The following is an 18,608-nucleotide window of genomic DNA, read 5'->3' on the forward strand; positions in this document are numbered from 1 at the left end:
TTCTTTGGAGTAATAATTGAACTGCATTTAGGGATGGATGTTTGAAAGTGCACCAGTGTAACGCTTTCCATGGTTTGAATTGTACTGCTTGTATTTCAGTTTCTTTGACTACAGTGGTATTATTTCCTTTTACTCAGTACCATCATCATCAATAGCTACTGTTTTTTTTTTTATGCAACTGATGCCCAGATTAGGATTTTTAAATTTAACTACCAATATTATGGTGGAAGGGACACGGGAGGCGCTGTGGGTTAAACCACAGAGCCTAGGGCTTGCTGATCAGAAGGTCGACGGTTCAAATCCCCGCAACGGGGTGAGCTCCTGTTGCTTGGTCCCAGCTCCTGCCAACCTAGCAGTTCGAAAGCACGTCAAAGTGCAAGTAGATAAATAGGTACCGCTCCGGCGGGAAGGTAAACGGCGTTTCCGTCCACTGCTCTGGTTTGCCAGAAGCGGCTTAGTCATGCTGGCCACATGACCTGGAAGCGAGATGAGTGCCACAACCCCAGAGTCGGTCATGACTGGACCTAATGGTCAGGGGTCCCTTTACCTTTAACTTTATTATGGTGGAAAGAGTTGAGTTAAATGCAGTATCTATGAAAAGAGGCACTAAATTATAGCATCTGGTTTCATTTTAGGGTCTGTCTGATCAACTCCAGGAGATTGCAGCTTGGGCGTGAAGTCACTTTGCGTATTTATTTTATCAGTAAGCATTCTCTCAAATGATTTTGCTGCCAGGTTCTGAATACATTAGAAACACAAGCGTTGAGTGGGTAGTGCTGTAATGCGTGAATGTGCATAATATTAATACTAGTCCAGAAAAACATTTTACTCTGGTTTTATTTTTGCAGTAAATTAAAGCAGATATAAACTGGAAAAAAAACAATGCATGGTCCAGTTATTTCACCAGAAACAGAAAACACCTTTGGGAAAAAAGCTAAATATGTATAGTTCCTTCTGTGCTTCAATGCTGATCTTGCTGTGGCTCTCTGGGTAAATGAAAACTGCTCTTGTATGATGGCTCTTCAAGGGGAACCTAGAAGGAAACCAGACAAGATGTTTGAGTAGACAGAATTTAGTTGGTAGCCAAAGGAAGCTACACCACACATACCAAAATCTAAAGCGAGTTCAGCACAGCTCACAGCACATCCTTCTATGCCCTGGAAATCCCAATCAGGCAAATGTGATCTGGAAAAGAGCGCTGCAAAGTGGAGCCATTTATTAAGAAATAGGAAGGATGGACCAGAAAGAGACATTGGCACTGGCTATCTCATCGTGCTGATACCATGAAAGAAAAATGCTATTTTTATGCACTCGGTTGTATTATTCTGTCCTACCTCCCAATACACGGAGTCATCATAGCAGTTCTGATCAGGTGGTTGCTCCCAGAAAGGCAAACGTAGAATCAACCCTGCATGGGGGGGGGGGACACAGCCGTAGTTAAAAGCATCCCATGACAGATTTTATAAAACAACAGTAAGACGGAATATTGGAGAAATGCCACAGAATCCTCATTAGTCTATTATCTCATCAATTTGTGCCCCCCAAAATAAAATTTAGGCTTAACATTAGCTTTGTGTATTTTAATTCAACTTGAAGCAATAGAATGTTGAGGGGTCTTCTGTTTTCTTGCTAGTGCAATTATATTTCACACTAGGTTCTACACAGTAAAACAGACACACTTGTAAGGAGGTTTCCAGATTGTGGTTTGATATTGTAAATATGTTTGTTGTTGTTTTTCCCAAAAAACCTTGGGCTTTCCATTCACTCTTTCAGCACCTATTTCAAAGATCTTTCAAGCCTATCCAGACACATAGAAGCAGACACGTTTTAGCGTTTTTTACTTTTATTCTTCTTTCTCTTTAAATATTTTTAATGGTCTTAAACTGTTTTTCTTAATCGTTTCAACACTTCTTGCAAACTGCTTAGAGGTTTTATTACAACCGATCGACATATTAATGCTGTTAAATAGATAAAGGGGGTGCACCCGTCCCACAACAAACACCCGTCTGAAAGCAACCGATAAGGGCCTGTATTTTACTGACCTGTAAAAGCTCCTCCTACCAAAGCAATTGCAATGGAGCATCCCAGAGCAGCAGCCTGCATACCAGTCGATAAACTGTAGGAAGGGGAGATAAAATACATATTGCATCACCTTCACCCATGATGAGTGGAATTTGTTAGGTGTGTTCTTTGGGACATAAAACACATGTAGCTTTTTAAAAAATAATGTGGGGGTCCAATATTCAGTGGTCCCCTAGCTGCCTGTGTCTTCCTCTTTGCTGCCTCTTGACTTCTCCAATGCCCCTGCCTTCAGGACAGGAAGGAGGAGGCTCAATGCTCACATGAAATGCAGTATGTAAGAGAAAATTGCTTGCGCATTTTGACATAACTTCAGGCTCGAAAAAGACTCTGCTGACAGGCCAGGAATATGGTTTAATGGCCTCGGACATAAGACAACCTGGCTGACTGATTGAACTTATGGATTGGAAAGATCTTAAAAAGCTGTAAAAAAGACTGGCAGTACCTGAAACCGGGGGGAAGAGATGGTGGGACAAATTTGGAAATTTTTAAGTAAAATTTGATATAATATGATTTTAATAAGCATTTATGGGGGATGACGGAAGGAATTTATTTTGGTTCCAGGGAGTAAGATAAGGAAGATGAAACATTAGGATATAAGGGTATGTTATTATAGGGTTTAAGATTAGAAGATTTAAAGTAAATTTTCTTTTTCTATTATTGTCTTTCTTCTTCACAAGGGGTAAAGGTAGATAAGTGAAAAAGCACTAAAAGTTGGATGGAATTTGCCGATTAGATTAAAAATTGGAATACAAAGAGGGAGGTGGGAGGAAGTCAAAGAAACAGGTTAAAAAAGAAGGAATTTGAAACTTTGAGTTGTTTGGGTCCCCCCCCCCTTTTTTGAGTTTTGTTTTTTTGAGATTTTTTGTGGGGGGGGATGGGGAAGAGGGTTTTTTTTTTCCTCTTCGTTTGGGTTTTCTTTTGTCTTTATTTCTTTTTTTCCTCTATTCTCTTTTTTTTATTATTATGTGTCTTTTGTGGATATGTTGTGTTGTGTTATTGGAAAACTCAATAAATATTATTTTTTTTAAAAAAAGAGAAAATTGCTTGCAAGAACATACAAAGTGAGAAAAACACATTACAGTGGTACCTCAGGTTACATACGCTTCAGGTTACACACTCCGCTAACCCAGAAATAGTGCTTCAGGTTAAGAACTTTGGTTCAGGATAAGAACAGAAATTGTGCTTCGGAGGCGCGGCAGCAGCGGGAGGCCCCATTAGCTAAAGTGGTGCTTCAGGTTAAGAACAGTTTCAGGTTAAGTACGGACCTCCAGAACGAATTAAGTACTTAACCCGAGGTACCACTGTATAAAGTTCTGGGCAATTTTCATAAGGACTTTAAAACAAGTAAATTGAAAAGTGACGTGGAATGTAGAGAGCAGATCTTAAGATTGGGGGGAAACAGTGACGTAGCGTGCGGGGTGTAGGGGGGGCCGGCCGCACCGGGCGCAACATCTGGGGGGGGGGCCGCTCGCACTCGCAGCTCTCTGCCCCTACCTGGCTCACTCACTCTCTCTCACTGCAGTGCTGGCTGTGCAAATCCGATCCGAGCCGCCGGGTCGCCGCCCACTGTGGAGGGGAGGGTGCCAGGCGTGCGGTGCGGTGCGGAGAGAGAGCGAGGGACTATCTGGGGGAGGGACAGGGCAGCGGGGGGCGCAAATTACTTGCCTTGCCCCGGGTTAGGGGGCGCAAATTACTTGCCTTGCCCCGGGTGCTGACAACCCACGCTACGCCACTGGGGGAAAATGAGAATATGAGAGAAAGTGGAACTGAAACATTCTGTTCTTCTATACTACGTTGGCCTTGTGGTCTGTTGAGATTCCTGCATTGCAGGGGGTTGGACTAGATGACCCTGGGGTTCCCTTCCGACTCTACAATTCTATGATTCGAATCTGTGCTCTAGATTAGATCTGTGCTCTAACACTGCTCCTACTGCAAAGCGGCTGCATCCCAAGAAGGCAATCTAAAAGCAACATTTCATACATTCTTAGTCTGGCCATTTTTGTCACCTGTCAAAACTTAGTTTGCAACCAATGAAAACATGTTATTTTACTAGCAGATAGGGCCTGATTCTAGGCAACTCACTTGTTCTCGACTTGTAAAGCAGCTGCAATGATACTTGCAATGCCTCCCAAAAGGCCAGGTAAGCCATGCAGGTTATGGACTCCACAGGTGTCTTGAATCTTCAGCTTTGAGGCAAAGAAAGGCTGCAAGGAAACAAAAGGTTATTTCCAAGTCACTGTAAAACAGGGTATCTAGAAAGGATGTTGTTCTTCCTTATTTGCACAGGTTGTCTTACATGATCGAAGAGCAAATTTGCACAACATAAAATGACACCACTGTATCCTGCAATATAATCTACATTTTGGAAAGGTCTCCCTTGGGAGGTTCTGGACTCTCCTTCCTTGGAGGTTTTTAAGCAGAGGTTGGATGGTCATCTGTCATGGATGCTTTAGCTGAGATTCCTGCATTGCAGGGGGTCAGACTAGATGACTCTTGATGTCCCTTCCCATTCTGTGATTTATTAATAATCTCAAAAATATTTCCCTAGATAGGATACAACATAGTAGCATCTTTGGACAACTGAATTTGAGGCTGTGGCCATGCAAGGGAGGAATAATGGTGGAATGGGAAGCTGTTTCTGGCTTTAGTAAGACTACTGACTCAGAATCCAACACAATTTTCCTTGCCACCTGACGGGGCAAGTCTCCCCATATGGTAAGACAAAACAGTTGCACACCTCTATGTTGGCAATAGGGCAAATTCCCAGTATGACCGGTGTTATGTACTGAAGTTCTCTCCCTGGGCCAGCAGGGGGATACTGTAGATAGTTCAGGTCAACATATGCAAATAAGGGATCGAAAGTGACGTTCAGTGATTGGATAGTTACAGAAAATGGTTACTGTTACGTTCTAGTGGAGCTCTATATAAGCAGGCTGGCTGAGCCCTTCAGTTCAGTTCTGTTCTGGCCTGTGAATAAACAAGAGCTGTTTGAAGAATCGCTGTGTTGTCTGATATGTTCACCCACAACTTAACACTGGCGACGAAGGTGGGATGGATGGACAACAGAGCACAGCCAGATGCAGCCACCCTCTGAGCGGAGCTGAATCACTGAGCTGAAACACCGAGCAAAATCACTGAACGTCATTTTCGATCCCTTATTTGCATATGTCCACCTGAACTATCTACAGTATCCCCCTGCTGGCCCATGGAGAGAACTTCAGTACATAACACCCCTCCCCACCGAGATAAGGTGTTAGTTACAATCGTAACAACGGGGGGGGGGACCTTTTTCTTTCCCACTCCAGATGTGGAATCAGTCTGACAAAAACGGTCTCCAGCCATTCAAAAGAATGTGAGAGAGCTCAAATTGTATAAGGGCACCAGACAGAGGCATGAACTCCCATTGCTGCCAGGTGCTGAATGGTGTGATGCTCAGGAGAGAAGCCGGCCTGCTCGAGGGCAATGGAATGGGACATTCACTCAACAGCAACCATAATCTTTAATTGCGGCAGGCCCTGATGTACCAAAGCAAATTTATCTAGATACCAGAATAAGTCAGGATTATATTGAAATTTCCCATTACTCCCTTTGATTGGCTTTGAAAATGCACTCAGAAAGGAGCAGAATCCTGGCAACATGAGCCACAGCAATAACTATTAAGTAAACTAACAAGCACAGCTTGGATTTCGGCCTACTCAGTGCAGTGTGCAAATTCTCTTATCAAAGGTAGGACAAATCTAAAAAGAACGAAGCAGCACTCACCGTCAAGTATTTGAATCCAGCAACTGAGATGAATCCAGCTGTGCTGCCAATTAACATTGCACCGAAAGGTAAGATGTTCAGGTCGGCACAGGAACCCACAGCAACTCCTCCTGCCAAAGTAGCATTTTGTATGTGCACCTGTGTGGGGCACAACATATTGACACGTTATCTCACACCAGTAAAACCAAGAGACCGCTTGCCTTTCCTGTAATTGACTAGTCTTGCAAGATAGTTGCAAAGGAATTTGCAAAGATGACATTTGAAAAGCAGTTGCAGAAACAATTGAACTAAAGCTGGACTTGGCATTCTCACGTGACCAGGGGCACATTTCACTTAAGAGTGCAGGGGCCCAGAACGCAACCTTTGTGTAAGTGGGGAGTTGCCTGTAATGCAGAAATTAGATGTCACCAGCAGGCTGACCAGAATTTCATTCTGGCTGGAAGTAGTTCACAGAGTTATCCTCTTTCCCTCACCGATGCCACTAGCCCCACAAATTGGTCTTTTCAATGTAGCTGGTGACTTAAAACTAGAGGTGGAAGAGAAATTAGATCCAGTTTGCATTTGTAAGAAAATATGTGACTAGAAACAGCCATCCTTCGGAAAGTTTGCACTGCTCTGAATTTTGAACTGCAGTTCTTTATTCAAGTGATGTGTACAGAAATACACAAAAATGTGCATACAAATGAATGCATTAGTGAAAATGGCATAGGAAATGCATCACATTAGAGGAGATTGCTTTGCAAAATGAGTAATAAGACAAAATTGCAAACAAAAATGTGTATATTGGGAGAAAATTGCATTAAAATGCTGGTGAATTTTCATGAGGACTAAAAAATATATATTACAAAGTGATGTGGAAATGCGGAGAACTGAATTTAAGAGTGTAAAAATGAGAAATGGAGAGAAAACAAAATGGATATATTTTGCAATCCCTACATACAATTAATTACCTTTTCAACAAAGGGTCTTCCTGATGGATATTTATTGTAGGATGAGTGCTCCTTGTGGACACAGGTTTTTCAAAGTGTCCACATGATGGCATTGACAGCAAAATCCTAGTCTGTATCATCTCCCTGCCCCATTTAATCTGGATTTGTCCTATCTTGTAAAAAATCTGGTATGTTCTGCAAAGTGTGTCAGACAGGAACAGCCCCAGAAGACATAAACCTTTATGAAGTCTATAAAAATTCATTCTAGCCAAAGCAAAACAATCCCTGATTTGGGTGGCTCTGAGGCAACAACTGTATACTGACATTCTGAGAAACCCAACTGAATCCATACTAGTGATAAGGAAGAAATTTGGTTCTCCAAATTTTGTGATGCAGTCCTCCAACCAAAAACATATGTGCAAAATGCATATATTGGGGGAAAGTGTTAAAAAGCATCATATTAGCTTGTAAAGAATTGTGCACAATAAGCAAAATTGCATACAAAAATCTGTGTATTAAGAGAATCCAAATGCTGGTGAATTTTTGTGATGACTTTCTTGAATTGCAAACAGATGTGGGAATGTGGTGAACTGAATTTAGAGAGTAGAGAAATGAGAAACCCCGACATAAATGAGTGGTTGTTAACTGTGATGGATATGCATCGTGCTCAAGACAAAGCTTACCATGTCAAGTTTGCCTCTGCCTTCCACCAGGATAGAGGTGGCAAATGCTGTGAGTGTGCCAGCTGCCAAAGCAAAGTATGTGTTGATGATCGCTCTTTGCTGGGCATCTGCTGTTGCTGCAACTGCTGAGTTAAAACTGGGCCAAAACAGCCAGAGGAAAAGGGTACCTATATAAATAATATAACAAAAAAATGCAGGATGTCATTAATTAATCTCCTCTGGTCTTCTTTGAAGGACATTGGAAGCTGGTCAGACCCAGATAGCTCCCTGTATTCTCAACTCTGATGACTCCCAGTATGGCTCCCCTTTATCACATACACAGCCCAACAAGACAATGACAAAAATCCACCAACAAATCAATATGGCTAGACTGATCCAAAACACCCACCCACCCCGCTCACACATGAAAACAAAGACCACCACAGCCAACCACAAATGAACAACCACACCTTGGCCAACCCCAACCTCTCTCACCACCAAAGGAACACAAGTGAACAGCAAACAACTTGCACAAGCAGCGCTGACACAAAACCCCACATATATTAAGTAAAATAGAAACATCACCACCCGACCCCAACCCCACTCATCTTTTTCCCCCCTCCACCTCTTCCCACCTATTCTTCCTAATGTCTCAACAAATGAAACCGATTTGTAAAAAAAAAAAAGTTATGAGAGTAAAACAAGAAAATCTTAAATAAAATACATTTTAAAAAAAGAAAAGAAAACTCTGATGACGCCCAAAGGTCCCAGGGAGAAATCTTCCCCATCCTCTGTTGCCTGATCCTCTTAACCAGTGATTCTGGGACTGGAACCTTCCTATACTTTTCTTCCCTCCAATTATCATACGCTTGGTCCAATGTGACCACCTGAACTATCATTGCACTGGTACACCAATACTGGTGTTCCATCATGCCTGGCAAATTGTGTCAGGGCAGCACTTAGGACTTCATCCAGATCACTTGGTGGCTTAGTACAGCTGTATACCTTAGAAACATTTCACAATTCCACATCCCTTGGAGAAGTGAGACAACTGTTTCTATCAATCCAAAAGCTGGAATTAAAAGCCCCTAATGTCTGTGGCATCAGACCCTCATGGTTCTTTCATACAGACCTAATTACCTGAGTCTCCTGGCATAACTGCTTCAGAACCCTTGACCATGCAGTAATGCCAGGCAAGGCATCATATGATAAATAGCTTTTGAAAAGAGCTTTTGTTGGCCACCCTCATGGTATGATATGTTTCTTCTCCACAGTATCATGAAAATTGACTCATAACAGAAAGAAGCCTCCTACTCACCAATCATAGCAAACATGTCGGAATTGTAAACAGAACCTTCATTTTTATGTCCATTTCTCAAAGCAGGCCGGTATATGACCCGAGCTACTGCCAGCCCAAAATAGGCTCCAAAAGCATGAATAGTCATGGATGCACCAGTATCAGTGGCCTGCAAAACAGCATAATTAGTTGCAACAATTAATTGTTAATCCTAACCATGTAGTATGCTGAACTGCTGTCTTAAAGCCAAGCAACAACTGCCATCATAAGAGGGCGAAAACTTCAGATAACTATGACTGTGAATACGTGGGAGTCTTCATTTCAAGTTTCTGGTGCCAGTGCACAAGTATGCAAGGCTCCCTCGCTCCCTCCTTATCCGTAGACAATGTCTGGTGGCCACGTGGAAGAGGAGGGTTGAGTTGGGGAGGTGGGTTGGCTTGTTGAGATGCATCCCTATACTGAGCCTCGGATAAAAGATCACCAGGTTGATGGACTATATGGAATTGATAGAAAGGACTGACAGAATCCGAGACCAGGGAGAAGAGACGGTGGAAGAAGATTGGAAAAAATTAAAAAAATTATTTAGAGAAATATTGTGAAATTAATGAATGTTAGGAAAATGTTGGAATGAAATTATATGGCTTTAGTAGAAACATTATAAGGAGTTAAGTATAAATAAGCTTTAAGGTTTTGATGGTAAGATAAGGTTAAAATAGATTAAGATAATTAAATGACAGAAAGTAGTGAAAGATGGTAAGGATTTGCTGATATAGTTAATAACTAGAATACAAAAAAGGGAGGTGTGAGAAGGTCGAGGAAATAAGTTAATGAAATATAATGATAAATATTGGATGTGTTTTTAATTGTTTTTGTTTTTGTTTTTGTTTTGATGTATTGTGTTTTTTGTTTCTTTTTATGTTTGTAATGTATTGATTTGTATTGTTTATTCTTTTTTCTTTTTTTCACTTCTTTTTTTCTGTAATCTTTAAACTTTTAATAAATATTATTTTTTTAAAAAAGAGATGCATCCCTAAACTGTACTCCTTTCTCCGAAAGCTGGAGGAGAAACAGTTGTTATGTTTATTACTATTACTACTATATCAGGCTTTTGGAGTTAGAAACTGATGGGCAGATAGAGATGGGTGAGGAAAATGCACCATTTTCTTTCTAAGGAGGAAGTGTGTTTTGCCAGCCCCAGCAAGCCAGGTCAACATTGGCACATGCAAGGCGCAGGGCTGTGCCTGCATGGTGTGATTTCAGCCATATGGACAGGATCAAAATGTAAAAGTGAGCGTGGCAAGAATGTCAGCTGTCAGGACTGCCTTCCAGAGGGGTTTTCCATGCAACACTATTTCAAATCATTTTAAACATTCATTATTCATTATATTCTCTCTCTCTCTTTGAAGGACAGATTGCAGGGGATCTTTTGGCATGGCGGCATCAATGCAAGGTCCCTGAAGGAGCGATCATTAAATGACAGTCAAATGTTGCTGTTCTTCTTGAATTCAGGGGCAGCTGATGTGTTGGGGTGGAGCTGCCTTCCTGACCCTGGAGTCACCCCACCCTACTAGACACTACTGGATGAATTAAGCTTCAGCGAAGATGAAACAGAACAAGTGTAAGCACAAAGACTTGAGGCACATCAAAATAAACAGAGATAGGATATGTTTCCACTATAAAGTATGGGCAGAATATACAGTATTTTCCGCTCCATAAGACGCACCCAACCATAAGACGCAGCTAGTTTTTAGAGGGGGAAAGCAAGAAAAAAAATATTCTGCGCAGAGCATGTAAGTGGCTCTCACTTTTCTTGCTTTAAACCCTTCTGTCCCTCCTCCCGCTTTGCTAAGAAGCCAGCAGAGCAAGAGCGATAGCTGCACAGCGCCTCTTCTGCTGCTGGCTTCCCAGCAAAGCAGGATGAGGGATGAAAGGGAGCCCTTACAAGGGAGCGCTGAGCAGAGCCTGGCAGCGGCTCTTGCTGGCTTTTCTGGGAGGTGTGGGAAGGGACAGAGGGCAGCCCGTCAGTCTCTTCTCCCTCCTCGGGGAAAAGCCAGCAAGAGCTGCACACATGCTCCACACAGCTCTTTGAAGCAGTGGCGTAGCGTGGGTTGTCAGCACCCGGGGCAAGGCAAGTAATTTGCGCCCCCTAACCCGGGGCAAGGCAAGTAATTTGCGGCCCCCCCGCTGCACTGTCCCTCCCCCAGATAGTCCCTCGCTCTCTCTCCGCACCGCACCACACCACACCACACGCCTGGCACCCTCCCCTCCACAGTGGGTGGCGACCCGGGGGCTCGGATCGGATTCGCACAGCCAGCACTGCAGTGAGAGAGAGTGAGTGAGCCAGGTAGGGCCAGAGAGCTGCGAGTGCGAGTGCGAGCGCGCCCCCCCCGATGTTGCGCCCGGTGCAGCCGGCCCCCCCTGCACCCCCCACGCTACGCCACTGCTTTGAAGGGAGCACTGAGCAGAACCGCCCGTCTGCATTCGCTCCATAAGATGCACACACATTTCCCCTTACTTTTTAGGAGGGAAAAAGTGTGTCTTATGGAGCAAAAAATATGGTAAGTGAACAACTTTTCTCACTTCATACATGTCACAGAAAATTCCTACCTGTAATACTGACACGACGAGGTGTTCGTTGCAGGCAAAGATGGTGATTTCAAAAATGGCCATGATCAGCATCTGGATTGGACTTGTTCTCCCCAGGACAGCCCCAAAGGAAATCAGGACAGCTGCTGTGCTGAAGTCTGCATTGATCATGCTTTCAATGGGAAGGGAACAGGGAGAATAAAAACCAAAGTCAGGTATGATGTCATAGATGTATGAGGGTTCAGAGACCAGGATGAAGTGGCATGATGATGCTATCCTATGCCTAAGCAGATGTGGCTTTGAAAGCTGTACTGGGACTGTATGAAAGATCTCAGCTACCAGTTACACCCTTCATGGTTAGTGCTCGTAAGTTTAAGGCCATTTTTAGTTTGAAGGACAAGCAGTCATGGTCCTCTAGTGCAGAATGTACGCCCAGTCTGCATCAGGAGCAGATTCCAGAGCAGGGCCCAACAGCTCCTAGTGCTTAAAAAAAATATTTAAAAAATGGCCTCCAAGTAAACTCTAAAACAACAACAGTACTAGGAACAATATACGGTGTCAACACCCTGAGGGCCAACCCAGATATTAAAAGTACCACATAAGACTGCCCCCACTCAGTGTTTCTTGTCCATCTTTTTCTTCTATATAAAACATCACAACCAGGCATCATTGTTAGGGCATCTCACAATGTTAGCTGCTAATGTCAGGGAGAACCATTTTCCCTTCCTATTCTGTGTAAGAAGGAGATGAGAGGGGCAAAAGACAAGGGTGAGTGTATGCCTTAGAATGTCTAGTTTGGACCCGAACCATTTGAAAGAATAAATGCAATTAATTTGAAAAAATAACCTGATGTTTATTGAATTGATCACTGAATTGAGACTCCGAGGCCTTACCCTACAAAAATGTACTTTAACCTCACATTTCCCCTTTGGTTCAATCCTCTTACAAATTCCTTTCTGGGACCATGGCAGGAAAAAGACCAGGAGAATGCTCGGCCGAGTTTGTCTTCTGTTTCCTTTGTCTCAGGTAAAAAGTGGGGAGCGGAAATGCATCCAGCTTTTTGCACTCATGGGGAATGCACATCACAACATTGCAGCAGGAAAGTGCTGGAAACAGTGTGCGCATGAGAGATGAGGTTTTGCCACTTGCCAGTAGCAATGTCATGGGCAGACCTGTCTCTAATGACATTTATAGCAGTGGAGCTGTTGGCGGCAAATTGTATTTTGTTAACGATAAGCCTCTGCATTTTGACACTGGGAAAATGCGCTGAGCAAAGATGCAAAGAACTCATTTGCAAGAGCACCACCTTGAGGGAAGATACATTAATTCATTGCAGCAGCTGACTATGAGCTGTGTAGTTTTGCATGAAAATTGCAATAACCTGGAGAGGCTCTATGAATTGTGTTAAAATATATGCTCCAAGTGAAACTCATTTTAAGTGTATTTGCTTCGTTTTACACTTTCATATAAGTGTAAAAGTCTTATTTATTGACTTCATGACTTTTACAATATACTTGACAATACTATTGGGAGGGTGGTTGTGATAATAATAACAACAACAACAACAACAATGCCCCGCCCATCTGGCTGGGTTTCTCCAGCACTATGGGGAAATGATAGTAACTAAGCAGTTCTATTGAAATCAATTTTTGCTTGTTTTTATTTCTGCATAAAATTCAGTTCTAGTACCAGATGGGTAACGATGGCTTTGGAAGTCTCATTGAAACTTCAAAAAGAGGATGCATGGGTGAGCCTGATTTTATTTTAATTTTTTGTCCAAACTAAATGTTAAAAATCCAGAGGAAATGAAGGGAAAAGAAAAGAAGGGAATATAAACATTATTCAACTCATCCACCCCAATATAACACCCAGCATGACTACTTTCGAGAAACCAACATTACATTCAGCCTTCAAATCCAAGGTAAGCCTGATTTTAGATCACCAATTCCTGGATGCACGTTTGGCTCATTGGCCAGATTGTGCGTTCGGCCACCATTCTGGCAGTTCCCAGAAGCATGGAAAAGAGGCTGCATAGCTCAGAATCATCTCCCAGAAGTGTTGGACTGACCCGTCTCCTCGTTTTCAGAGGGCCATGAAACTGGGCAGAGGGTTTTCCAGCCACTTCCCAAGAGCCTTCTGTCAGGGAGGGGCAAGAATCCCAAGAGTCTTGTGGTGCCTTAAAGCCTAACAAATGTATTCCAACACAAAGTTTATTCATGTAGAACCCTCTTCATCAGATGCATAAACTCGTGTTTTATTTGGGCACGTTTATTTATTTAGGGTATTGCTGTACTGCCTTTGATAATGCATATAAGTGAAATTTATTAAAAAGAAAATAACTACAAAACAGCAAAGACAACAGCAAGGCAACAAAAATAGTTAAAATACCAGAATGTCCTATACAATATCAGAGGGATATTAAACAAACAGGAGAATGGGAGAATTTTTTTAAAAAAAAAAAAATTATTAAGGATTTTCTTGTTTTACAGAAGTAAGTGTAATGCACCGTATTCCCCCCCCCCCATGTAACATTTTTACAAATCCGTTTCATTTGTTGAGGCATTAGGGGGGAGAAGAAAAAAAAGAAAAAAGAAAGGGGGGGTGGAGAGAGGGAAGATGGATGGGGTGGGGTCGGGTGGCGGTGTTTCTATTACGTTTAATGTATGTAGAGTTTGGTGTCAGCGTTGCTTGTGTTGTTCACTTGTGTTCCTTTGGTGGTGAGAGAGGTTGAGGTTGGCCTAGGGTGTGATTGTTTGCTTGTGATTGGCTGTGGTGATCTTTGTTTTCGTGTGTGAGTGAGGTGGGTGGGTGTTTTGGATCAGGAATGTTTTTGTTTTTGCATTTTTTATTCTCCAGTTTTGCTTCATGCCCAAAAGATAAGAGTAAGCAGCAGCAGTGTTTCCTGGGGGGGCTGACCTTCTCCTTTCCCCCCGCATGTCTTTTCTGTGATGGGACAGGGACAGGCTTCTAATGTTTAATGTTTGGGCAAGTTGATGTGGGAGACAGCATTGGTTTAAGCATAGACACCTGATCGGATGAAGTGAGCTTTAGTTTTCGAGTTTGCAAAGGCTTACAGCACAATCCTATTTTCAGCCTTTAAGGAGCCACGGGACTCTTTTATGCATTCCAGTGGTCTTTCCAGTGACAGTGGTGTCTGTTAAGTGACAGGGGCTTCTCAGGATGCCCCCCTTACCTGCCAATGTTGATGTGGATTTCATTTGAGTGCATATGCCAGAATCCTTGCAGCAGGATGCCCCACTGGAGACCCAAGGCTGCAACGAGGAAGTTTATGCCAACACTGCTGAAGCCATATTTCTTCAGGAAAGTCATCAGGAAACCAAACCCAACAAATATCATCACATGAACATCCTGAAAGACTGGAAGGATAAGGAAGACAATGTGTTGGGCCCACGATGGGTTGCATAAATTGAAAGCTAATAATGACAACTTATTCCCAGTTACCCACCCTGAAGAACCCTCTCTTTTCCCACAGAGCATATTTTTAAAACAAGTGCAGTCAATCATTTCTGAGAAAGCGGGTTCTCCTTCCTGGAGAGCACGTGTTGCGGTGGCGGCAACCAAGACATCCCTCTGTTGCTAGGCGGGTTACTATAGATGGCTACGATTCTGATTGGGAACCCCTCAGTCTTTGGAGAGAATTTGGTGTAGCAATTTTATGATTGACTGATGAGGGGCTATTTATTCCCTGCACTCAGCGTTGAGCTTCCTCTTTTCGTTGCGCGCATTGGATCACCCGCCCACCCTCCCTATATTTAGGGCTGTTCGCATTGACCTTGCTATGCCTGTCATGGGGTTGTCTGCTTTTGGGGCAGGGGCCTGGTAGGAATTTTGCCATTTGGCTGATTGGCTGGTCCCATTTGGTTTTTGCCTACTGCGTAGCAAATCATCACAACTTGTAAGATTGCGGTTAGGCATTGGTGGAGGGGGTATGGTTGGCTGTACCTACCCCTCCAATGCTGCTGCTGCAAGGATATTCCATTAAAGCAATCCAGGGGCTCACCATGCTCTTGTCCAAACCCCTGTCAAGGGACTAAGGCCACACAAGAGCCCCTGGGAGCATTTGGGGAGAGATGAGAGCCTGGCACCCAGCTCTATTCTCTCCCCAAAATGTTTTCCCTTACTGACTCTTGCAGGCTTGCGGATGTCAGTTTTGTTCCTACCTCTATGCTGGAACAGATAGTTGCGAACCAATGCCTAAGCAACCACTCACATGCTGTAATCAATAAAGTTGTGGCCAAAAATTATGCCCAAAACCTTTAACAAAAATTCTGTGTGAATTGTGTCTTTATCTGAGGGTGGCTATGGGGTCCTCGACAAGCAACAAGCACATGGGTAGAATATTCTCAAATATGGAAAATAAATTCCCAAACTCAGGAGTGTCACAAGGTGCATATTTCTGGGAATATATTGCAATATATTTTATAAAAAGAATTAACAGATATATATTTAAAAATAACAGTTGCGTTGATATGTTTAAAATTCCACCTACTGTATTTTTTGCTCTATAAGACTCACGTTTTCCCTCCTAAAAAGTAAGGGGAAATGTGTGTGCGTCTTATGGAGCGAATGCAGGCTGCGCAGCTATCCCAGAAGTCAGAACAGCAAGAGGGATTGCTGCTTTCACTGTGCAGTGATCCCTCTTGTTGTTCTGGCTTCTGAGATTCAGAATATTTTTTTTCTTGTTTTCCTCCTCCAAAAACTAGGTGCGTCTTGTGGTCTGGTGCGTCTTATAGAGTGAAAAATATGGTATTTTCTTTTTGAGGATGGGAGTGGGGGACCTGATTCTTCCACGGCTGTTTGTGACCTTACGTAAGGGTAGGTGGTCTCCAAAACTTTTCAAACAGAGCTGAGGAATTGATTAATTGTAATTAATTAATTAAACAAGTTTAAACACTTATTTTATGCCACCTTAAATAAACAGACACTTTAGCAAATTAATCCTGGTTTAATTGTTTATGGGACAGACCATTCTTAAAATCAACTCAATTGAATGCATATCTACTGAATCCTATTTAAAGGCTTCTGCAGAATAGATGATGAACTGCAGTAACATGACAAAAGCTATGCCTGGCTAAAGGACAGTAAGTTTCTTTCAGCATCAGTTAAAGCCCCCAAACCCAGTGACTTCGTAGTTTCAGGAGGAAAAGTGCTCAAGCCAAAGGGTTAGAAGATAGTCATTCCTATATTGCCTGGCAGTTTTAATCTAGCATTCAGCCCTTGGGGTGTGAGAGCGGGCAGGAAAACGAGATAGGAGTTCAAAATGGTAAATGAGAATCCTCTGTGTCGTCTCTGTAGCCAGAAGATTTCAGATGCACAAGGCCTAAGACACTTTGAATCCCCAAATTCTGCAAAGCGGTTAGATGGAGTGAGACCTAAACAGAAACACAACTTTAAATGACAACTTTGATGGGTGCAGCAGGAACAGAAGCCTCACATTATCACCACAAAAGTCTGCTTTCTAGAAGCAATGTGCGGCAGAAGTGAGATAGAGCCATCAGCACCTTTACGGCCATTTGATATGCTACTAATTTAAGGTGTGCAACATGTTCACCAGGAGACAAACCAAGAAGCTCTCCAACATTAGTCTGTGCTTATGTACAGCAATGCAAATAGCACCTCGCTGTACCAGAAAGCAAGTTTATGAACCAACAAAGCAGGCTTCTTCAAGAACTTGATGAGACAGGCACTATACAAAGGTAACAAATAGAAAACACTCACGTGGGTATACTTGTCTCCTGTCCACTGTGTCATATTTTACAAATACTCCAAATAAAATTATAATGACCACCTCCAAGAAAATGGCAAGTATGGGGAATTTGATCCTCATGGTTGTGAAGGAAGATGGATCCGTGTTGGCCAGCCTTGCAGCAGTCTGCAGACGAGTGATAATGAGAGAGAGAGAGGCTCAATGTTTATATTCCTTTGGGTTACGACAGAATGACATGGCAAAAACTTGTCCTTGCCCATGTCAAGCTCACTGAAAGGAGGACTTTACAAAAGTCTCCTGTCCCAGACTTTACAATTATTGTTATTTTTATATGCCGCTCTTCCAAAAAAAAAAAAAATACCCCAGGGAGGCAATATTCTGTGGGGTATATAGGCTTGTAACCAAAGTAGCGCTAAGTCATGGCAAGGATGGAAATGTCATGAAATTATGACTCACGTTTATATGGCTTCGGAACACTTTTTATTATTATTTCTAACTGTCCCCCCCCCCCCCCGCATATTGTTTAAAAGGTATAAAAATAGCCACTGAGGCTATAATCTGTCGGAAATGGTTTGTAGTACAAAGTTCAAATAACTCTGCATGGTATTTCCCAATTTGGTTGCCAGAATTGTTTCTGGGTCCAACTCAAGGTGGTTTAAAGCCTCAGGTGCCTTAGGCCCCAAATATCTGCAAGACTCCATCTATCCCTAGTAGTCTTCTCAGGTATTAAGGTAACCACCCTTAAGTTGGTAATGGCACTCCAGAAGAGGGCCTTCTCTGTGGCAGCCCCTAAATTGTGGAACTGTAATGGTATTATACATGAGATAGATACAGATATATAGATAATAAGTGCCCAGAACCAGTGCTTTTTTTTTCAGACAGTACTCAGTGGTACACAGTACCAGCACTTTTTCATTTCTTTTCTCAAATATCCACATCCAGGAGACTATTATTACTACTGCTGCTGCTACAGAGGAAGAACTGTGCGGGGAGAGAGACTTTCTGTTCCTCATCATGCAGTGGTGTTTCCCAGACCATGAGTTTAAGAACAGCAGCCGCAGCAGCAGCTGAGAAGAGAGAAGTTTTAATAGTTTTATAATTTGCCTGTCCTTGTTTCTCAATTTGATCCTTTTACATGGTTTTGTATGCTTTGTGGTATTTTATGCATTGTGATTTGCTGTTATTTTTATTGATTATAGATTGGTAATTCATTAAAAGGGACGCGGGTGACGCTGTGGGTTAAAGCCTCAGCACCTAGGACTTGCCGATCGAAAGTCCAGCAACTGGAGGAACGTGTAGCTACGCTCCAAAGAATTAGAGAGCTGGAGCTCTTCTTGGAAGCAACAGAGCACACCGTCTCCACCAAGGAGGAGACAGGGGACTCCCCTGAGAAGGAGGCTAGTTCACCAACACAGGAGCCCGATATGTGGAGAAACGTGACTCAAAGAAGTAGGAGGCCCAGGGTTCGCTCTGATTGTCTAGAAATACACAATCGCTTTGAGGTCCTCTCCAATAGCAAGGAAGACGAAGAGCAGACTCCATTTGAGGATCTCTCCCTCATT

General features: G+C 42.8%; 1 protein-coding gene across 1 annotated transcript; it reads right to left on the reverse strand.

Moving 5' to 3' along the window:
• Positions 1-819: 819 nt before the first annotated feature.
• RHAG (Rh associated glycoprotein) lies at positions 820-17,236 on the reverse strand. Its single transcript, XM_083435417.1, has 10 exons — positions 17,058-17,236; positions 14,512-14,695; positions 11,340-11,490; positions 8,754-8,901; positions 7,457-7,623; positions 5,845-5,982; positions 4,165-4,286; positions 2,043-2,116; positions 1,335-1,408; positions 820-1,033 (listed from the first exon to the last, which is right to left on the reverse strand). The coding sequence occupies exons 1-10, from the start codon at positions 17,164-17,166 to the stop codon at positions 962-964; spliced, it is 1,239 nt and encodes a 412-aa protein (XP_083291543.1). The 5' UTR covers positions 17,167-17,236; the 3' UTR covers positions 820-961.
• Between the last annotated feature and the right edge of the window lie 1,372 nt (positions 17,237-18,608).

This window comes from Podarcis tiliguerta (genome assembly GCF_965153285.1).
Source record: "Podarcis tiliguerta genome assembly, chromosome: 3".
NCBI classification, from domain to species: domain Eukaryota; kingdom Metazoa; phylum Chordata; class Lepidosauria; order Squamata; family Lacertidae; genus Podarcis; species Podarcis tiliguerta.